General features: G+C 40.8%; 1 protein-coding gene across 1 annotated transcript in view; it reads right to left on the reverse strand.

Annotated features, from left to right (window-relative positions):
* TNFSF13B (TNF superfamily member 13b) overlaps nt 1–14086 on the reverse strand; it is a 32651-nt gene extending 18565 nt beyond the window's left edge. The window contains exons 1-2 of the mRNA XM_021696024.2: nt 13516–14086; nt 13321–13408 (exon numbers count right to left, since the gene is read on the reverse strand). Coding sequence (XP_021551699.1) covers nt 13321–13408; nt 13516–13863 — 436 coding nt within the window. The 5' untranslated portion in view covers nt 13864–14086. The remainder of the gene's footprint in view (nt 1–13320; nt 13409–13515) is intronic.
* Between the last annotated feature and the right edge of the window lie 1137 nt (nt 14087–15223).

Genomic DNA, 15223 nt, shown 5'->3' on the forward strand with positions numbered 1-15223 from the left:
GCTGAAGCCAGTGCCATTCATTAACTTTTCTTATTCCAGAGAAAGTCACTGGGCTTTTGAAGGAGTGTTGCTGGAAATAAGCTTGACGACTGCCCACTCTGGCCTCGTGAGATGCTGCTTAGGTCCCATCAACCTCAGCAGTGCTGTTTACCTCTTTCACTTTCTTCCGTTTTAGGAAATCCGATGTCCGTTATCATCTTATCTCTAGTACAATCCTTTAAGACTTTCCGGTTCAACACAGATCTGATCTTAAAGTATAGATTATTGCTCACAAAAAGTGAGTCAAAATAGCAATACTGCTTTTTCATATCTCCAAGTAGCATAGACAGCCAGCCACGAGAATTTTGAGAATGCACAGTCTAATGTAAGAAACACAATGCTGGTAACAATTATAATGCTCATCAGTTGTATTTGGTTTTCAAAAGTCTTGCGTACAACCTTCCCTCTACTACAACTGAAGGGAATTTGGAGAGTCTGAGATAATTTATCTTTTTAACTAAACAACACGATAACATGCGTTAAACCCTTTCTGTGTCTGATGGGGACACACATATTTCTATCTATCTATATTTTTTATATTATAATAATGTGTGAAAAAAGGATAATTAATCTTGGTAAGTACAAATTTACAGCTTAATATTTATTCATAACATTAAACTTTGTATAAAATATTTCTATTTTTTTTTTATTAGAGAGAGAAAGAGAGAGAGGGAACACAAGCAGGGGAAGCGGCAGAGGGAGAGAGAGGCTCCCCGCTGAGCAGGGAGCCCGATGCGGGGCTCTATCCCAGGACCCCAGGATCATGACCTGAGCCAAAGGCAGACACTTAACTGACTGAGCCACCTGTGGTTTTACAGGTGCCCCTGTAAAATATTTCTAAAACAAAAATATTATATTGATGGCAAAAATAGTTTACAAAAGAGAATTCCTAAAATAAGAGTTTTTAGAACAAAAATAATTTGCTATTGCTCAATATTTGATATAATAAAATCCAGCCAACCTCACAGAAAAGCATTTAAATATTTTCCATACGGAAAACATTTTGAGTTTGAAAGCCATCTGTTGAAGTACGACACTTATATTACATTCAAACACCATTTAATTAGGAAAAGGGATTTGAATGTTTATGGGATTGCTAGTATCTGCTGTATTATTTTCTGAATTGGAACTAAACGTTTTCAAACTGGAGTTGGGTTTATTGTACATTATTTCAACAAAGCTCAACCTAATATAAACTACCATAAATAATGCAATTATTGCAGATTACACATAACTCCAGTGGAAACACAGAGCTTTTCTCAACACATCTGCCCCATCCATATGATGCACACCTACTCGTTCTTGGTAGTCCTTCTTACTCATCTCATTCAAGCTACTCCCAACCTCTTTAGTCTGGATGAGATGTCCTTCCTGCATTTTCCTGGGTCTCTTTCTTTGTCCTTCTGTCTTCTTACTTTACTGCACCAGAGTTTTTGAAGGCGATGCCAATCTCCTATTTCTGTATACCTTACAATTCAGTATATGGAAGTCATGAGAAACACAGTTTGATTTTTCTTGAACTAGTTTTGAATAAATAGTCAGTGGCTAGAAAAGTCTAACTAGGAGAAATCCCATAAAGATCTAAATATTGACCTAATGAGGGACATAGATTTATGAAGAAATTGAAGAAAGCATGATTTTGGGATAAACATTTCTACTGGAATGGGAATATAAGAATTTAGGGGCAAAAAACTGGATTAGAGAGTTTTATTTGACCAGTGATAAAGAGTTTGCCAATACGAGTTAATGGAGTTTTAAAAGTATTTCTAGAGAGCTAAATTGAGAAGTATGTATTTGATGTATCAGAAAATTTTTTAAAAATTAGGAATTTTTAATCTCGAGAGGGGCCCGCCTGATACATGTTGTGCTTTAGAAAGCTCACACATGTGTTCTTGGGTAGAATCAGTTGCCACGCAGAGAGAATGAAAGCAAAGGTTCAGCTGTTGACTGGTAGTAAACATAATATAGGGATTATTTGATCCCAGAAGCAATTATATAAATAGAGCATCCAAGGTAAATTGTGGGAAAAAAAATTAAAGGTTTGTGACTAATGAATGTGTCTGAAGAATTAAAAACTAATAATGAAAACAAATTTTCAATTCTGGATAATTCAGAAAGATGGTAGCATTACTATGGCCTTGAGGCAGTACCAAAGGGGGGCTGGTTTTGGGGGTTTTGGAAAGAGGTTGATAAAATAATATAGAAATCACAATAGTCAATAGGAGTAAAGAAAGATATCTGATTGGAAGGTGTGTGTGTGTGAGAGAGAGAGAGAGAGAGAGAGAGAGAGAGAGAGAGTTTCTGCAGAGTCCTAAGCACTAACTGGATATTGTCACGCACCACTCATAATGTATCTTTTATGTCTAAAGCACTGTAGGATATGTAAAATGGTAGCCCTTTGTCTTGCCTCATAAACACCAAGAGTAAAAATACAAACAAAACAAAACCCAGGAAAACAAAATTCCATCTTCATAAGTTATTTCATTTTATAATTGATGAACTATTTTAATTTAAAATTATTAATTTTGTAGTTGCATTACCATCTCCATGGGACATGTTATTTTTTTTCTTTTGCCATGACTTCTTTGCATTACCTTAGAATATTTCTCATTATTAATGGCATACACTCATAAAGCACTGGATATCAGTAACTTACCAGTGAAGAAAATTAGCTTCATGACACAACATGCAAACATACTTGAAGTCAAGGAAGGTGAAAACCAAGATAGAAATATATCTGAATGCTTGAAGAAAGCTACCAGAGAATTGCACAATTGGCTCTTACACCTTCAACCTCCCCTTGGACACTTCTCTCTGAATGTCACAGTGATAATTCAAACTCAACATGACCCAAATCTATTTATCTTCCGCACACACACTCACCTCTCATTCTTCTGTTTTCTCTTACTGGCTATAACTACCCTCTGAGCTGCCCAACCGAGAAACTTTGTAAACATGCCCAGTTCCTTCCTCTGTAATGTTGAAATCCGGCAAATAACCCAGTTCTAATGGTTTGAACGTTCAACTTTTGCTCAATTTGGATTCTGTCTGTCATTTATCTCATTCAATAATTTTACTGAACACTAAATTTAGGTCATGTGTTTGGCTCTGGATAGAAAAGAAAAAAAGAAAAGAAACAGAGGAGACACAATCCTTACCCCCTTAGAGCATCCCTACCCCCATGGAGAAGAGGTATGAATCAGCATCACAAATACAGAATTGAAGTTGCAAGAGAGATCAGGAAGGTTTCTCAGAATGGGATGCTTAAACTCAAGTCAGAAGAAAGAAGGGGGTAGGAACATTCCAGACGAAAGTGTCAAGAGTATACACAAAGGCTGAGGTTGGAGGGACATGGCAAGTATGGCTAACAGAGGGAGAGACAGACAGACAGACAGAGACAGGGGGAGAATAATAAACAAGGACAAGACGCGCATGGCAGCCACGTTTAGATCTCCACCCTCACTGCTCTGGACAATTGCACTTGCCCACCAAGCTGTGCCTCTTCTCTTTTCTGCCATTTCTACTCCACTGCTTGTGTTTCCTCCAGATTGACCTTCCTAAACCTGAATTTTATCTTGTCCTTCTAATGTTTCTAACTCCTTCAGTGGGTTTCCCCTGTACACAAAACCCAAGTCTACCTTCATGACCCCAGGACCTCAGCCCCTCCACCCCTCGCAGAACGGGAGCTCCAACCGCGACTGCGTGTCTGCCATTCCTTTGGCTACATATTCCCGCCTTGGCATCTAGTGAAACCCATCCATCCCTCAGGGCTCAGACCAAATATCAAGTTTCCCTCATCCTTCCAGCTAAATATTGGATCCCACTACACTTTGTGCACACATCTACTGAAATAACATTTCACTATACATCCTAATTGTTTCTATTACTGTCTCTCTCTCTAGGCTCAGTCACTTGATATTAAGGACCATCATTTATAAATTTGCACAGTGTCTGGTTTACATCAGACTAAAAAATGAAGAAAGAAAATCTGTGCAACAGTTTAGAACAAAAACAGACATCATAACAATATCCACCTTTTCCAAATGGTTCTTAGAAACCTCATCCTTATATCCAACTTTATAATACATGTTAAATCAAACTAAATTAATGCTTTAGGGAAAATAGGTTCTATAAAAAAAAAAAACCACTGATATTTGGACCTTCTAACAATAAATCCTTGGGCCCAGGGTTATATGAAAAACATTTTCCATAACAAATAACCCTCAACAAGAAGGATTTCGAGTTTTCATTTGTAGAACTGAAGCACACTATAATATTTTTTTTTGGAAGCAAATGATTATGTAGTATTTCTCTACAATTTCTTACTCTCTATTTCCCAGAAGAAGTTCTAGTGCAGCAGATGGAAGAGAAACAGATTGAGCCGTGAAGTGTGACTTCTCAGCCGGTGTCAGAAGCTGCACTAGGTAGCTATTTACAGTGGTCTCCCGTCTATCCCAAACGGCCCAGCCCTAGGACGAGGAGGAGGAAGCGTGAACTTGTAAAAACACTTCCGTCAGTTTTCCTTTGCAAAAATCCAAGCAAAGGAACAATGTCAAGGTGTTGGCCTGTATTCTGCCCCATCCACCCACTACAATAAGGCCTCTTCTTGCGTGTTTTCTACTTCCTGCTGCAACCCTGTTCCCACGCCATGGGATACTGTCTCCTTTTCCCCAAATCGACTCACTCCTCAAAACCCAGCTCCGCTCTTAACCATCATGGTGTCAATCATCTTTCAGTCTGTGATCTGAACTCACATCCTAGGATACCATTGCTAGATGGCCTGTTGGTATTGATGTTAGTAACAGTCTAGGCCTCTTGGGGACCCAATAGTTTTTGTCAAATCTGATGTATTATTCAAACGTTAAGCCCGTACAGCTCGCACAATGGAAAAAAAAACTCAGAATTTGTAGTCAGTATATAATGAATCCAAACATGAGTTCTCAAACCAATTTAGCTGTTTAATCATGAGATTACCATTAATATTAAAATATCTTTTTCTTATCTATATAATAAGAATAACAATATCTGCTTCATAGTATTGTGAGGACTAACTGAAGTCATAATTTACGTGTGCTTTGTAAAGACTAAAGAGCTTGTTGATTATTATTTTAAAATTTACATTAATTTTCTTTAATTTCTCCAACTCAGTATTTAGCTTGTTGAGGTAAGGGACTGGCTATGTCTTGGCTTTAATTCTCTCATCTAAAATGGAGACAATAACACCAACCGAATAGGGGTTACTGAGAAGGTAAATGGTATCATAGACCCACAGAGCCCAACCCAGAGCTTGTGCGTACCATGTATCCAATAGCTTAGTTTCTCTCTCCCCTTTTCTGTATATTCTGGAGTGCCACCTCAGACCTTGGCACACTAGATGTTTCCTCTATTTTTGAGCAAAATCTGTTTCTTCTCTAACTCTTAATGAGAATACCTTTTATTTGTTTAATTTTTTAATTTTTAAAAAGATTTTATTTGAGAGAGAAAAAGAGCATGTGCATGCGAGCAGGGGAGAGGCAGAGGAGAGGGAGAGAGAGAATCTCAAGCAGACTTGGCACTGAGCGCGGAGCCCGATGTGGGGCTCAGTCTCAGGACTCTGAAATCATGACCCGGGTGGAAACCAAAAGTTAACTGACAGCCACCCAGGAGCCCCAAGAATACCTTCTAAAAGAAAATCCAACCACAACGAAAGTGCAGCTGCCCAATACGGTTCTTTTAAATAGGACTTGACTTACAAAAATAATAAACAGTACAACTAGTATTATCCATTCCTATAGGACTATTAATGAGAACACATTTCTCAACATTATGAATTTACTTTTAAAATATCAACCCATTTCTGCAAATTTTTTTTTAAGTTGGAAGTGTAAAGAATTATTGAGCCTTCGAGGAGAAACAAAGACTTACCCCGGCCTCCCTGACGCACGCTCTTCCTCTTTCCCGCCCTTCACGCTGCCCATTCTGTGAACCCCTGCCCGAGATACTGCACTTTTTCATGATGTCTGCCATTTTCTAGTATACTGTAATTTACTCATTAATTGTGTTTATTGACTACTTTCTGTGTCTTTCCACCTTGCTGTAATGTAATCTCCAGTGGGCAGGAAACTTTTATCTGTTGTGTTTTCTGATCAACACCCAACACCTAGAACAGTGCTTGAGACCTAAGGGGCCTGTGGCTTACATGGAAGATACACGACATCACTTTTGGCTGCTTTGATTGACTAATTTCCTGGCTCTTCTGCTTCTCAAAACTTTAAACTTGACAAGAACAGGGTTCAGAGATTTGGTTGTGAGGTCCCTATTTTATTTTATTGCTTTTTTGGAAACTGAACAGAAGCCAGCTCTTGCAACACTGAAAAAGAAGTCATTATTGAAGCAGCTGCGGGGGGCATAGCACTCAGGGAAGATTCTGGTCAAAGATCACCATGACAACAACCGGCTGTTTCTGTTCTAGGAAGGAACACACCCTTACTGGGGAGGAGGTTCCAGTTAACCTAATTTTGGTACAAACTGGATGACTGAGCTTTATATTGCATATGCATCCAACACTCATTTTACAGTCTTGTAAGATACAGCAAAGCCAGAAATGTCCATGAACAAAGACTGGATGTTACAGACCCATCGGACCTGCCATCTTTCCTTGCAAAGGAGATGGACTATAGATTTCAAGAAAGAACACTCAAAAACAGAGTTCAGTTATTTGTTAAGTACCAGTGTTGGTTTCTTAGTTGTGACAAAGTATGGTAATATAAGACAACAGGAGATACTGGATGGGGGGTATATGGCAACTCTCTGCATTACCTCTGCAACTTTTCCGCAATTCTAAAATAATCCCAAACCAAGAACGTTTATTTAAAAATGGAGAAAAATAACTTAAAGTAGATTGGCCAAAATCTTACAACAAATATTTAGAAGATGAAATATGGATAATTTTCCTCCACTCTTGTTTTTATATTTTGTTCATGTTTTCAACACCTTTTTAGTCTTATAATTGAGATGAGTATGATACACACTATCAATAAAAGTAATTTTTGTATTTCTATAATCTAAAACACATGCAATTCTAATAACTTTTAAATTCCCTACTGAATAACAAGAGGAAAATATAAAGGTTACTTGATTTTATTAACAAAACCTTGTTTTAGCTCAGTGGGAATCCATCTGAAAGAACCCATTCTTCTGGGGTGCCTGGGTGGCTCAGTTGGTTAAGAGACTGCCTTCGGCTCAGGTCATGATCCTGGAGTCCCTGGATCGAGTCCCACATCGGGCTCCCTGCTCGGCAGGGAGCCTGTTTCTGCCTCTGACCCTCCCCCCTCTCATGTGCTCTCTCTCTCTCAAATAAATAAAAAAAAAAAAAAAAAAAGAACCCATTTTCCTGATGGGCTCTTAGTATGGTTATCTCTCCGTTCTTTAAGTGGATGGAATAGTTAGTTGAGAGCTGACAGTAGGGATCATGATGATTCCATTTGTGAAGAAATTTTAACAAGAATATTTCAAAGCCAGATCACTTTAGTTATTAGTTTTAATTGGGAATATCTCCAAATACACTTAGGGGCTGAAAAGTGAACTTTTGGCTAATATGAGCCATTTGGCAATTCTTTGATCCTGGATTTCCCCACATTTCTGTTTGTTATATTATAATCAGAAATTATCTTATGAAACACAGAACCCTAATAAGACCTCCATTTGAAACACAATTAAGAAAAACAAAGCTGGAGCCAAATACCCAAAATGTACAACTACTTAAGAGCAGCATTTACCCTTGGGAGGCCTGGAGAAGCACCAAGTGGGCATGTGGGCTGATGGTGATGTCCGCCCCTTCATCTACTGCTGTTCATTTTGTGAATACTCACCAAACCGTACCCTTACGATCTGTGCCCTTTTCCGTATGTAAATAATACTTCAATTAAAACCAAAACATTAAATAAAACAAGAAATCCACAAAATTAATTAGACAGGTTGTTGAATATGACAGTTTCTCTGTGACTCTTCAGTGAGCCCAAATTGTACCTCTACCTGGTGAACCAAGAAAGTCTGAGGCAAGGGGCCCCCAAATTCTCCCAGCAAGTCCAGCCTTGCTATCCAACTCATTCTTTGGTGAATTAGCTGTTTTAAATGTCAAGTTAAAAAATTGCATAACACGGCCTCCGATCAAAACCTGAGAAATGAACAGGTACAGCCACTTTGGAAAACAGTGTGGCGTTTCCTCAAAAAAGTAAAAACAGAGCTACCCTATGACCCAGCAATTGCACTCCTGGGTATTTACCCCAAAGACACAGATGTAGTGAAAAGAAGGGCCATATGCACCCCAATGTTCATAGCAGCAATGTCCGCAATAGCCAAACTGTGGAAAGAGTCGAGATGCCCTTCAACAGACGAATGGATAAAGAAGATGTGGTCCATATATACAGTGGAATATTACTCAGCCATCAGAAAAGATGAATACCCAACTTTTACATCAACATGGATGGGATTGGAGGAGATTATGCTAAGTGAAATAAGTCAAGCAGAGAAAGTCAATTATCATATGGTTTCACTTATTTGTGGAACATAAGGAATAGCATGGAGGACATTAAGAGAAAGAAGGGAAAATGAAGGGGTTGAAATCGGAGCAGGAGATGAACCATGAGAGACTATGGACTCTGAGAAACAAACAGGGTTTTAGAGGGAAGGGGGGTAGGGGTATGGGTTAGCCCAGTGATAGGTATTAAGGAGGGCACGTACTGCATGGAGCACTGGGTGTTATACGCAAACAATGGATCGTGGAACACTACATCAAAAACGAATGATGTATTGTATGGTGACTAACATAACATAATAATAAAAAAAAAGAAATACGGGAAAAACCCCCCTTCCAATGATGCCAGATCACTGCATCTTACTTCATAGTGAGCCCAAAATCGATCAGCAAACATTCACAGAACGCCTAGTGTGTACAAGTATCATGATGAATGTGCCAAAGACACAGGACCCAGAGCATAGAATCCTCTCCTCTTTAGCTTGACAGACAGGACGCGTACAAACCTCCCCCAGGTGATATATGTAATACCAGGTGTGCTGTGTGCTGAGGACGTGGGGCTTTCTAGCCCAACACACTGGAGTTTACTTACAAATTGAACAAACACACAATAAAACTGAAGTGCCTGCTGAAATTTAGGCTGGATTTACAGATAAAAATGGGCAACATTCTGGAGTGTTATTCAGCAGTACTTAGCTCTGAAACTTTTTGACATAAAATGACAGAATATGCAGAAAGCAGAGTATCCTAAAAACAAAATCTAAAACAATACTATAATTCTATTAAGTATAAATCCAGTAAGTGTGTTGATGTGGCTTAAAACTAACCATGAGATTGATCGAATGCTGCATTATTTGTTGAAAATTCTGTACATTTTAAAACAGTTTAACAGCCTATTTGAAAATCCCAGGACTCCAAAATCACAACAAAACGTTTTTTACACTTAACTATGAAAGAAGAGTAAAACCTATAAAAGGAAAATTCTATCTAATCGGGAGATTTAAAATTTGATATTTAATAAAGATATTAAGTGTTCCTGGATATATAAAATTAAACCATGTAAAAATTCCATTTTCTTCTTCAGAGTTACAATTTTTATAAAATTCCAACAAAAAATGTCAATGGTTCCAGAATGTATATAGAAAATTAATAAATAAGAACATGAATGGCCGGACACTTTGAAAGTAACAGGGACAACCTAAAGTTTTTGAGTCTTACTTAAAATAAATCAGAACTAGGGGCGCCGGGGTGGCTCAGTTGGTTAAGCATCCAACTCTTGGTTTCGGCTCAGGTCATGACCTCAGGGTCTTGGGATTAAACCAGAGTCAGAGTCGGGCTCCCTGCTCAGTGGGGAGTCTACTTCTCCTCTCCCTCTGCCCCCCCCAGCTCATGGTCTCTCTCTCTCTCTCTCTCTCTCTCTCTCAAATAAATACACAAATAAATATCTTCAAAAAATAAATCAGAACCAGAATAGAAACGAAAAAAACAAAGAAAGCTGCACAGATTCAAACTGTAATTTTCTCAATTCCAAAAAAAGGACAGTACCAAACAGACAAAAAAAAAAAAAATCAAGGAGTTTCAGACAAACTTCTTGGTTATGGACACATTAATTTTGTAGTGCTAAACAAAATACATTTTCCTTGCACAAAAGGATGGCATCTAAAACAACATTCAAGCCAGTTTCATGAATGAGGAATAGTAAATATGACCTGTCACTGAGGTTCTCCTCTTCAAGGCTTCCATCTCAGATCTATGAATGTTATGAGTGTGTGTGTAGAGAGAGATGTACTGTTTACTGCATATATATGTTATCTATACATATATATGATAAGTTCATATACATACCGTATCTGTGTATACTACATAGATATATGTACTATATAAAAGGTCTATAAGAATCTCAGGCAAACCATGATAATGACAATAGCAATTACATCTGGACTTTGGAAGCTGGGTAAATTTTGATTCACTTGATAGAATTTTTTGTTACTTTCCAAACTTTCTAACAGTTACAAATTATTTAGGGAAAATTTTTAATCAGCATATAACTTTTGGATGCCATAAAATCATAAATCTGTAAAAATTTGCATATTAGGAAAATTTAAAATATAATAGAGGGTATTTTGGGGACGTGGGACTCCAGGAGTTAATTAATTTCTTACTCAATGTCCTTTCTTCTTAAATCTGCTATGAAGAGCCCATATCCTCTTTGTGATGGTAAAGTTAAGGTTTATTTGTAAAACTAATGTGCAGAGGCTGGGAAATACTAGCATAGAGGTTGAAGAAGATTAAGGCACTTTGACCCTACTGGATATTAAAGCTCATTATATTATAAAATACTTAAAATATTTTATTTAATACAGATAAATAGAATAATAAATCAATGAAAAAAACAGTCCAAAATAGATTCAACTATATATGAGAAACTTAATATAATACAATAAGCTTTCGAATGCAAACAAGTTAAAAAGAATCATCCAATAAATTTAGCTGAGATATCTAGCAGTAATTTGGAAGGAAAAAATAAAAGAAGAAAGGGGAAGTTAAAGCTAGTAGACAAGATCTACCAAATGAACGCCAGGAGGATTAAGGAGTTAAGTACCAAACTAAAACACTAAGTTATAAAAAAGTCAAAGTAGCGGCGAATAGAGTAGGCTATATAAGAGATTATGAACAAATACATTTTTAGCTTTAATGTATTAGAGACGATCAAAAGGAAAAGTTTATCACATTAAATACACAGATGTAAAATCTCTGTACAAGTTAAAAAAAGAAGCAAAATATTGCGAAAATATTTACAGCAGAATTTTGATAGGCAGAATGTCTAATATAGTTTCTTCAAAATTACAAAAAAAATTAGGACAGATGAGGGAAGTTATAAATAAAAATTAGCAGAACATAAAATTAGAAGTTATCCAAATATGCAGAAAGAAATTAATTCTTATTTGCAAGCAAGCAACAAATTACATCTGAGATACTGTTTTACAACTACTAAATTAGCCAAAATAAATTTTAAAAGATAAAACTCTGTAAGAATGTGGAGAACTTGTCCACTGCATTTCTGACTGCATACATTTATAACTCATTTTGAAAGCAACATGGCAAGAGGCAGCGAGGGTGGTAAAGATGTTCATCCTCTTTAGCTCTGATAGTCTATCTATAGAATTTATATGGAACATATAATTCCTCAGAAACAAGAGATCTGCACAAAAATTTTGGAAATGGTCACGTTAAATAACTGCATGATATAGCAAACTAATATGGAATTACTTAGAAACAGGGAAAATGCTTATTGTATAATGATAAGTGAACACAAAAATATACTATATATATGCTGTATTTTTTCAATTATGTAGGAAATACAGATGACAAACTGCAAAGTATGAAAATAATTTATGTGTTAGAGTAGAGTAAAAGGATTAGTGTTTCCTAGTTTATATACGTTTCAATCCAACTGTTTCTGATAATTGACACAAAGCATATGTTAAAATCACAGTCTTTATGAAATAGGTAAGAATTTTGTCCATGAATAAGGCAGTTAGTGAAAAATACGTTTCCAGCCAGAGCATCTGATGAGAGCATATGTGTGAGTGTGTGTGTGTGTGTTCTCTGACAGAAGAGCACCTAGTCAGGGCGCCTGGGTGGCTCAGATGGTTAAGCGTCTGCCTTCGGCTCAGGTCGTGATCCCAGGATCCTGGGATCGAGCCCCGCATTGGGCTCCCTGCTAGGCGGGGAGCCTGCTTCTCCCTCTGCCTCTGCCTCTCTCTCTCTCTCTGACTCTCATGAATAAATAAATAAAACATTTTTTAAAAAAATAATAAAATAAAATAAAAAAGAAGAGCACCTAGGCAGTAAGTCATGTACTTCCCTTCACAAGTGCAAACCTGTATGTACAGAACTGCACCTGTTCTGCTCACCTCACGGTCAATGGGAGGGTTAAGGACACAGTAGCAGTGACAATAACTATCCCAGCACGTGCCTGCCTGGCACATTCTGTGCTCCAAACATGTTCCTTCAAAATAAAAGAGAAACAATCCCAAGGATTTCTTAAGGTGTGCTGCTATTGAATGTAATGTAAATACTCCTTTTCTTCTTTGGAAGGCAGGAACTAGAGTTGAGCATTTGGGGAGGCCCTGCCCAATCCGAGGTTTCAGGAATCTGTAAGACTCTCTGGAATGAGTGGGACATGAACAACGGCAGGAATCACTCAAGAACTCTTACAAGAAGATCATAAACTTGTGGATTTCCCGGAAAAGCATTAAAATCTCTGCATGTGTACGTGTGTGTGTAAAATGAACTTTTTAAAAACTAAGGCAACAAACAAAATAAATCACAAACGCACACCTGCTGCAATATGAGCTTCCCTGGGCGGCAGGGCACGCCATGCGCCCTGAGGAAGCGTTTACCTTTACCTGGCCTTCTCTGACTCGGGTAGACATGCGGTGCTTTCTTCCTGGAGGGCTAGGCAAGGAAGTTCTTCCTGGAAGCTAGACAAGTTTCTGACACAGGCATGATCTATGAGGAAGACTATGTGGCCCCTTCCTCCTCCGCTCTGCTTGTGGGACAGGACAGCCCTCAGGCTCTGCTCATTGAAGGACAGAACGTGCTGTGCACGGGCTGCGCCCGGAAGCCCCCTCCGGGTTAGATGCAACTCTCACAGTCTCCGTGCACTGGTCCGCTCTCGGGCCCCCAGAGCGGAGGCCACCCTCCACACCTGTGGACGCCAGGCTCCCTGACTCATAAATGCCTCTGTGCCCGAAACCTACCTGTTTCTTCTGGACCCTGAAGCGCACGCTTGTTCCTGCTGCTTTGGCTAGAGTTGCCCTCTCCTGCAGCGGGTGGTGCCAAGATCCCCTAAGAAGAGAGAAACCCCAAGTTACTGCAAAGACATCCGAGGTGCGGGAGGCGGCGGTGCGGGGCGAGCCCACGCCTGGGGCTGCAGCTGCTTGCTGCAAACTCACTTTCAGGGCCGAGGTGACAGCTGGAGCCTCCCGCACGGCTGCCCCGGGGGCTGCGGCTCCGGCCTGGGGGGGGCCTGGCAGCTGCTCTGCCTGGTGTTGCTGCAGCTCCGCCCGGAGGCTCCCCAGCTCGGCCTGAAGGGCGGCCACCCTGCAGAAAGCCAGCACCGAGAGGCAGCTGGCCGTCAGGGCCAGCAGCAGGGTCACGGCCAGCAGTGCTCCATCTTTGGAGAACGGGACAGAGGGGCTTTCCTTCAGGGGGAGGATGGAGACACACTCCCTCGGTTTCATTTCTTCTCCCCTCCGCAGGCAGGGAGAGAGGCATGACCGCTGGCCTGCGCAGCCATCCATGGCACTCCTGGAACTTTGGAGGTTCGGGCCTTTCGGGTGAGTGAGCGCAGGGAATGGATCATTTCCTGTGAGCTGTGCTTGCTGGTGTCCTGCACTGACTCCAGGGCCTGGCCCTGCTGTCGCCCGCAGGAGAGCTCTCCTGAGCCTCCCGCCGTCTGCCCCGCTGCATCCTGGCCCCCACTGTATGATAGGTCTTCCTGGCACTGGCCCTTCAATCCGATTGCCCAATCATTTCCTCATTTCACTTTCAGTTTTTGTAAGAATTTTAATGGCATCTCAAGACACACACACACACGCACACACGGGCCCCGTGCATCCCCCTACATGACGGGACTCGGGGTGTGGGCTGGCCCACCGGGGAGAGCCCTGCGGTCGTACAGGTGCGGGACGAGCATGGCAGGGCTGCCCCACTCGGGGCCACATGGCTCCGGGCGGCAGGGGGAAAAGAACACTGAGGTTCCTGGTGCTGTAATAAAAATAATTAATGTGAAGGTCAGATAAGCTAAGTGGCAGCCCTGAACTGTACTCAGCTGGAGAATGATTTATGAACGGTCTCTAAGTAGGAAACAGAATGAGACGTCCTCAGAGGAGGCATGGAAGTCCACTGGGGCACAGTTGCCTTATTATTGTCTCAGCAACGCAACACACAGAATGTGACCGAATCTGGGAGGTGTATTTAGAGTCCATCGGAGGCGTTCTTGCTCTGCGGGGGATGCATTTTGAGGGGAAACCTGTGCGCGCCCTTCCTCCTGGGACTGGCCACCCTGACAAGCCCTCCCACCGAGCTGCAAGTGGCCGCTCAGTGCAATGTGGGCTGGGAAACCCAGCCTTCTCTCCGGCTCCCAGTGCCTCCGCCCAGCCCCACCGCGAGCTGCTCTCTCCCTACAGTCCTTGTTAGGCTGACTCTGCCCCAACCTAATGGGCGTGCGAACAACCTGACTCAGCCCACAGACACTTTGGCTTCCAGTCTCTGCTGCTGGACTTGGTCTGGCTGCAAAGACAGCAGTCCTGCCCTGTCTCGATGGCGGGCTTCTGGACATTTCTCAGCTGCTCTGCCCCCAGCACGGGCGTATGGTCAGGAGCTCCCATCTCCACAGCATTCCTGGGCACGAGCCGAGGCCGGGACACGTGAGTCCTCTGTGTGCTCCGTGCCCCCTCCCGTTCCTGTGCCAGCTTCAAAGGGCAAGTTGCAGGAACCGTGTGAGCAAGGAGAAGGGCTCCAGAGCCAGGCTGTGAATCTCTCTGGGCAAAATACATGTCTCCTCATCTGTGAAATGGGAGGATGGCTGTCCTTGAGAATTCTAACGAGCCTTATAGGAACGCAGAACAAACTATATTTAAGCTGCTTCCATTTCTCATC

This window comes from Neomonachus schauinslandi, chromosome 3 (genome assembly GCF_002201575.2).
Source record: "Neomonachus schauinslandi chromosome 3, ASM220157v2, whole genome shotgun sequence".
Classification (NCBI taxonomy): Eukaryota; Metazoa; Chordata; class Mammalia; order Carnivora; family Phocidae; genus Neomonachus; species Neomonachus schauinslandi.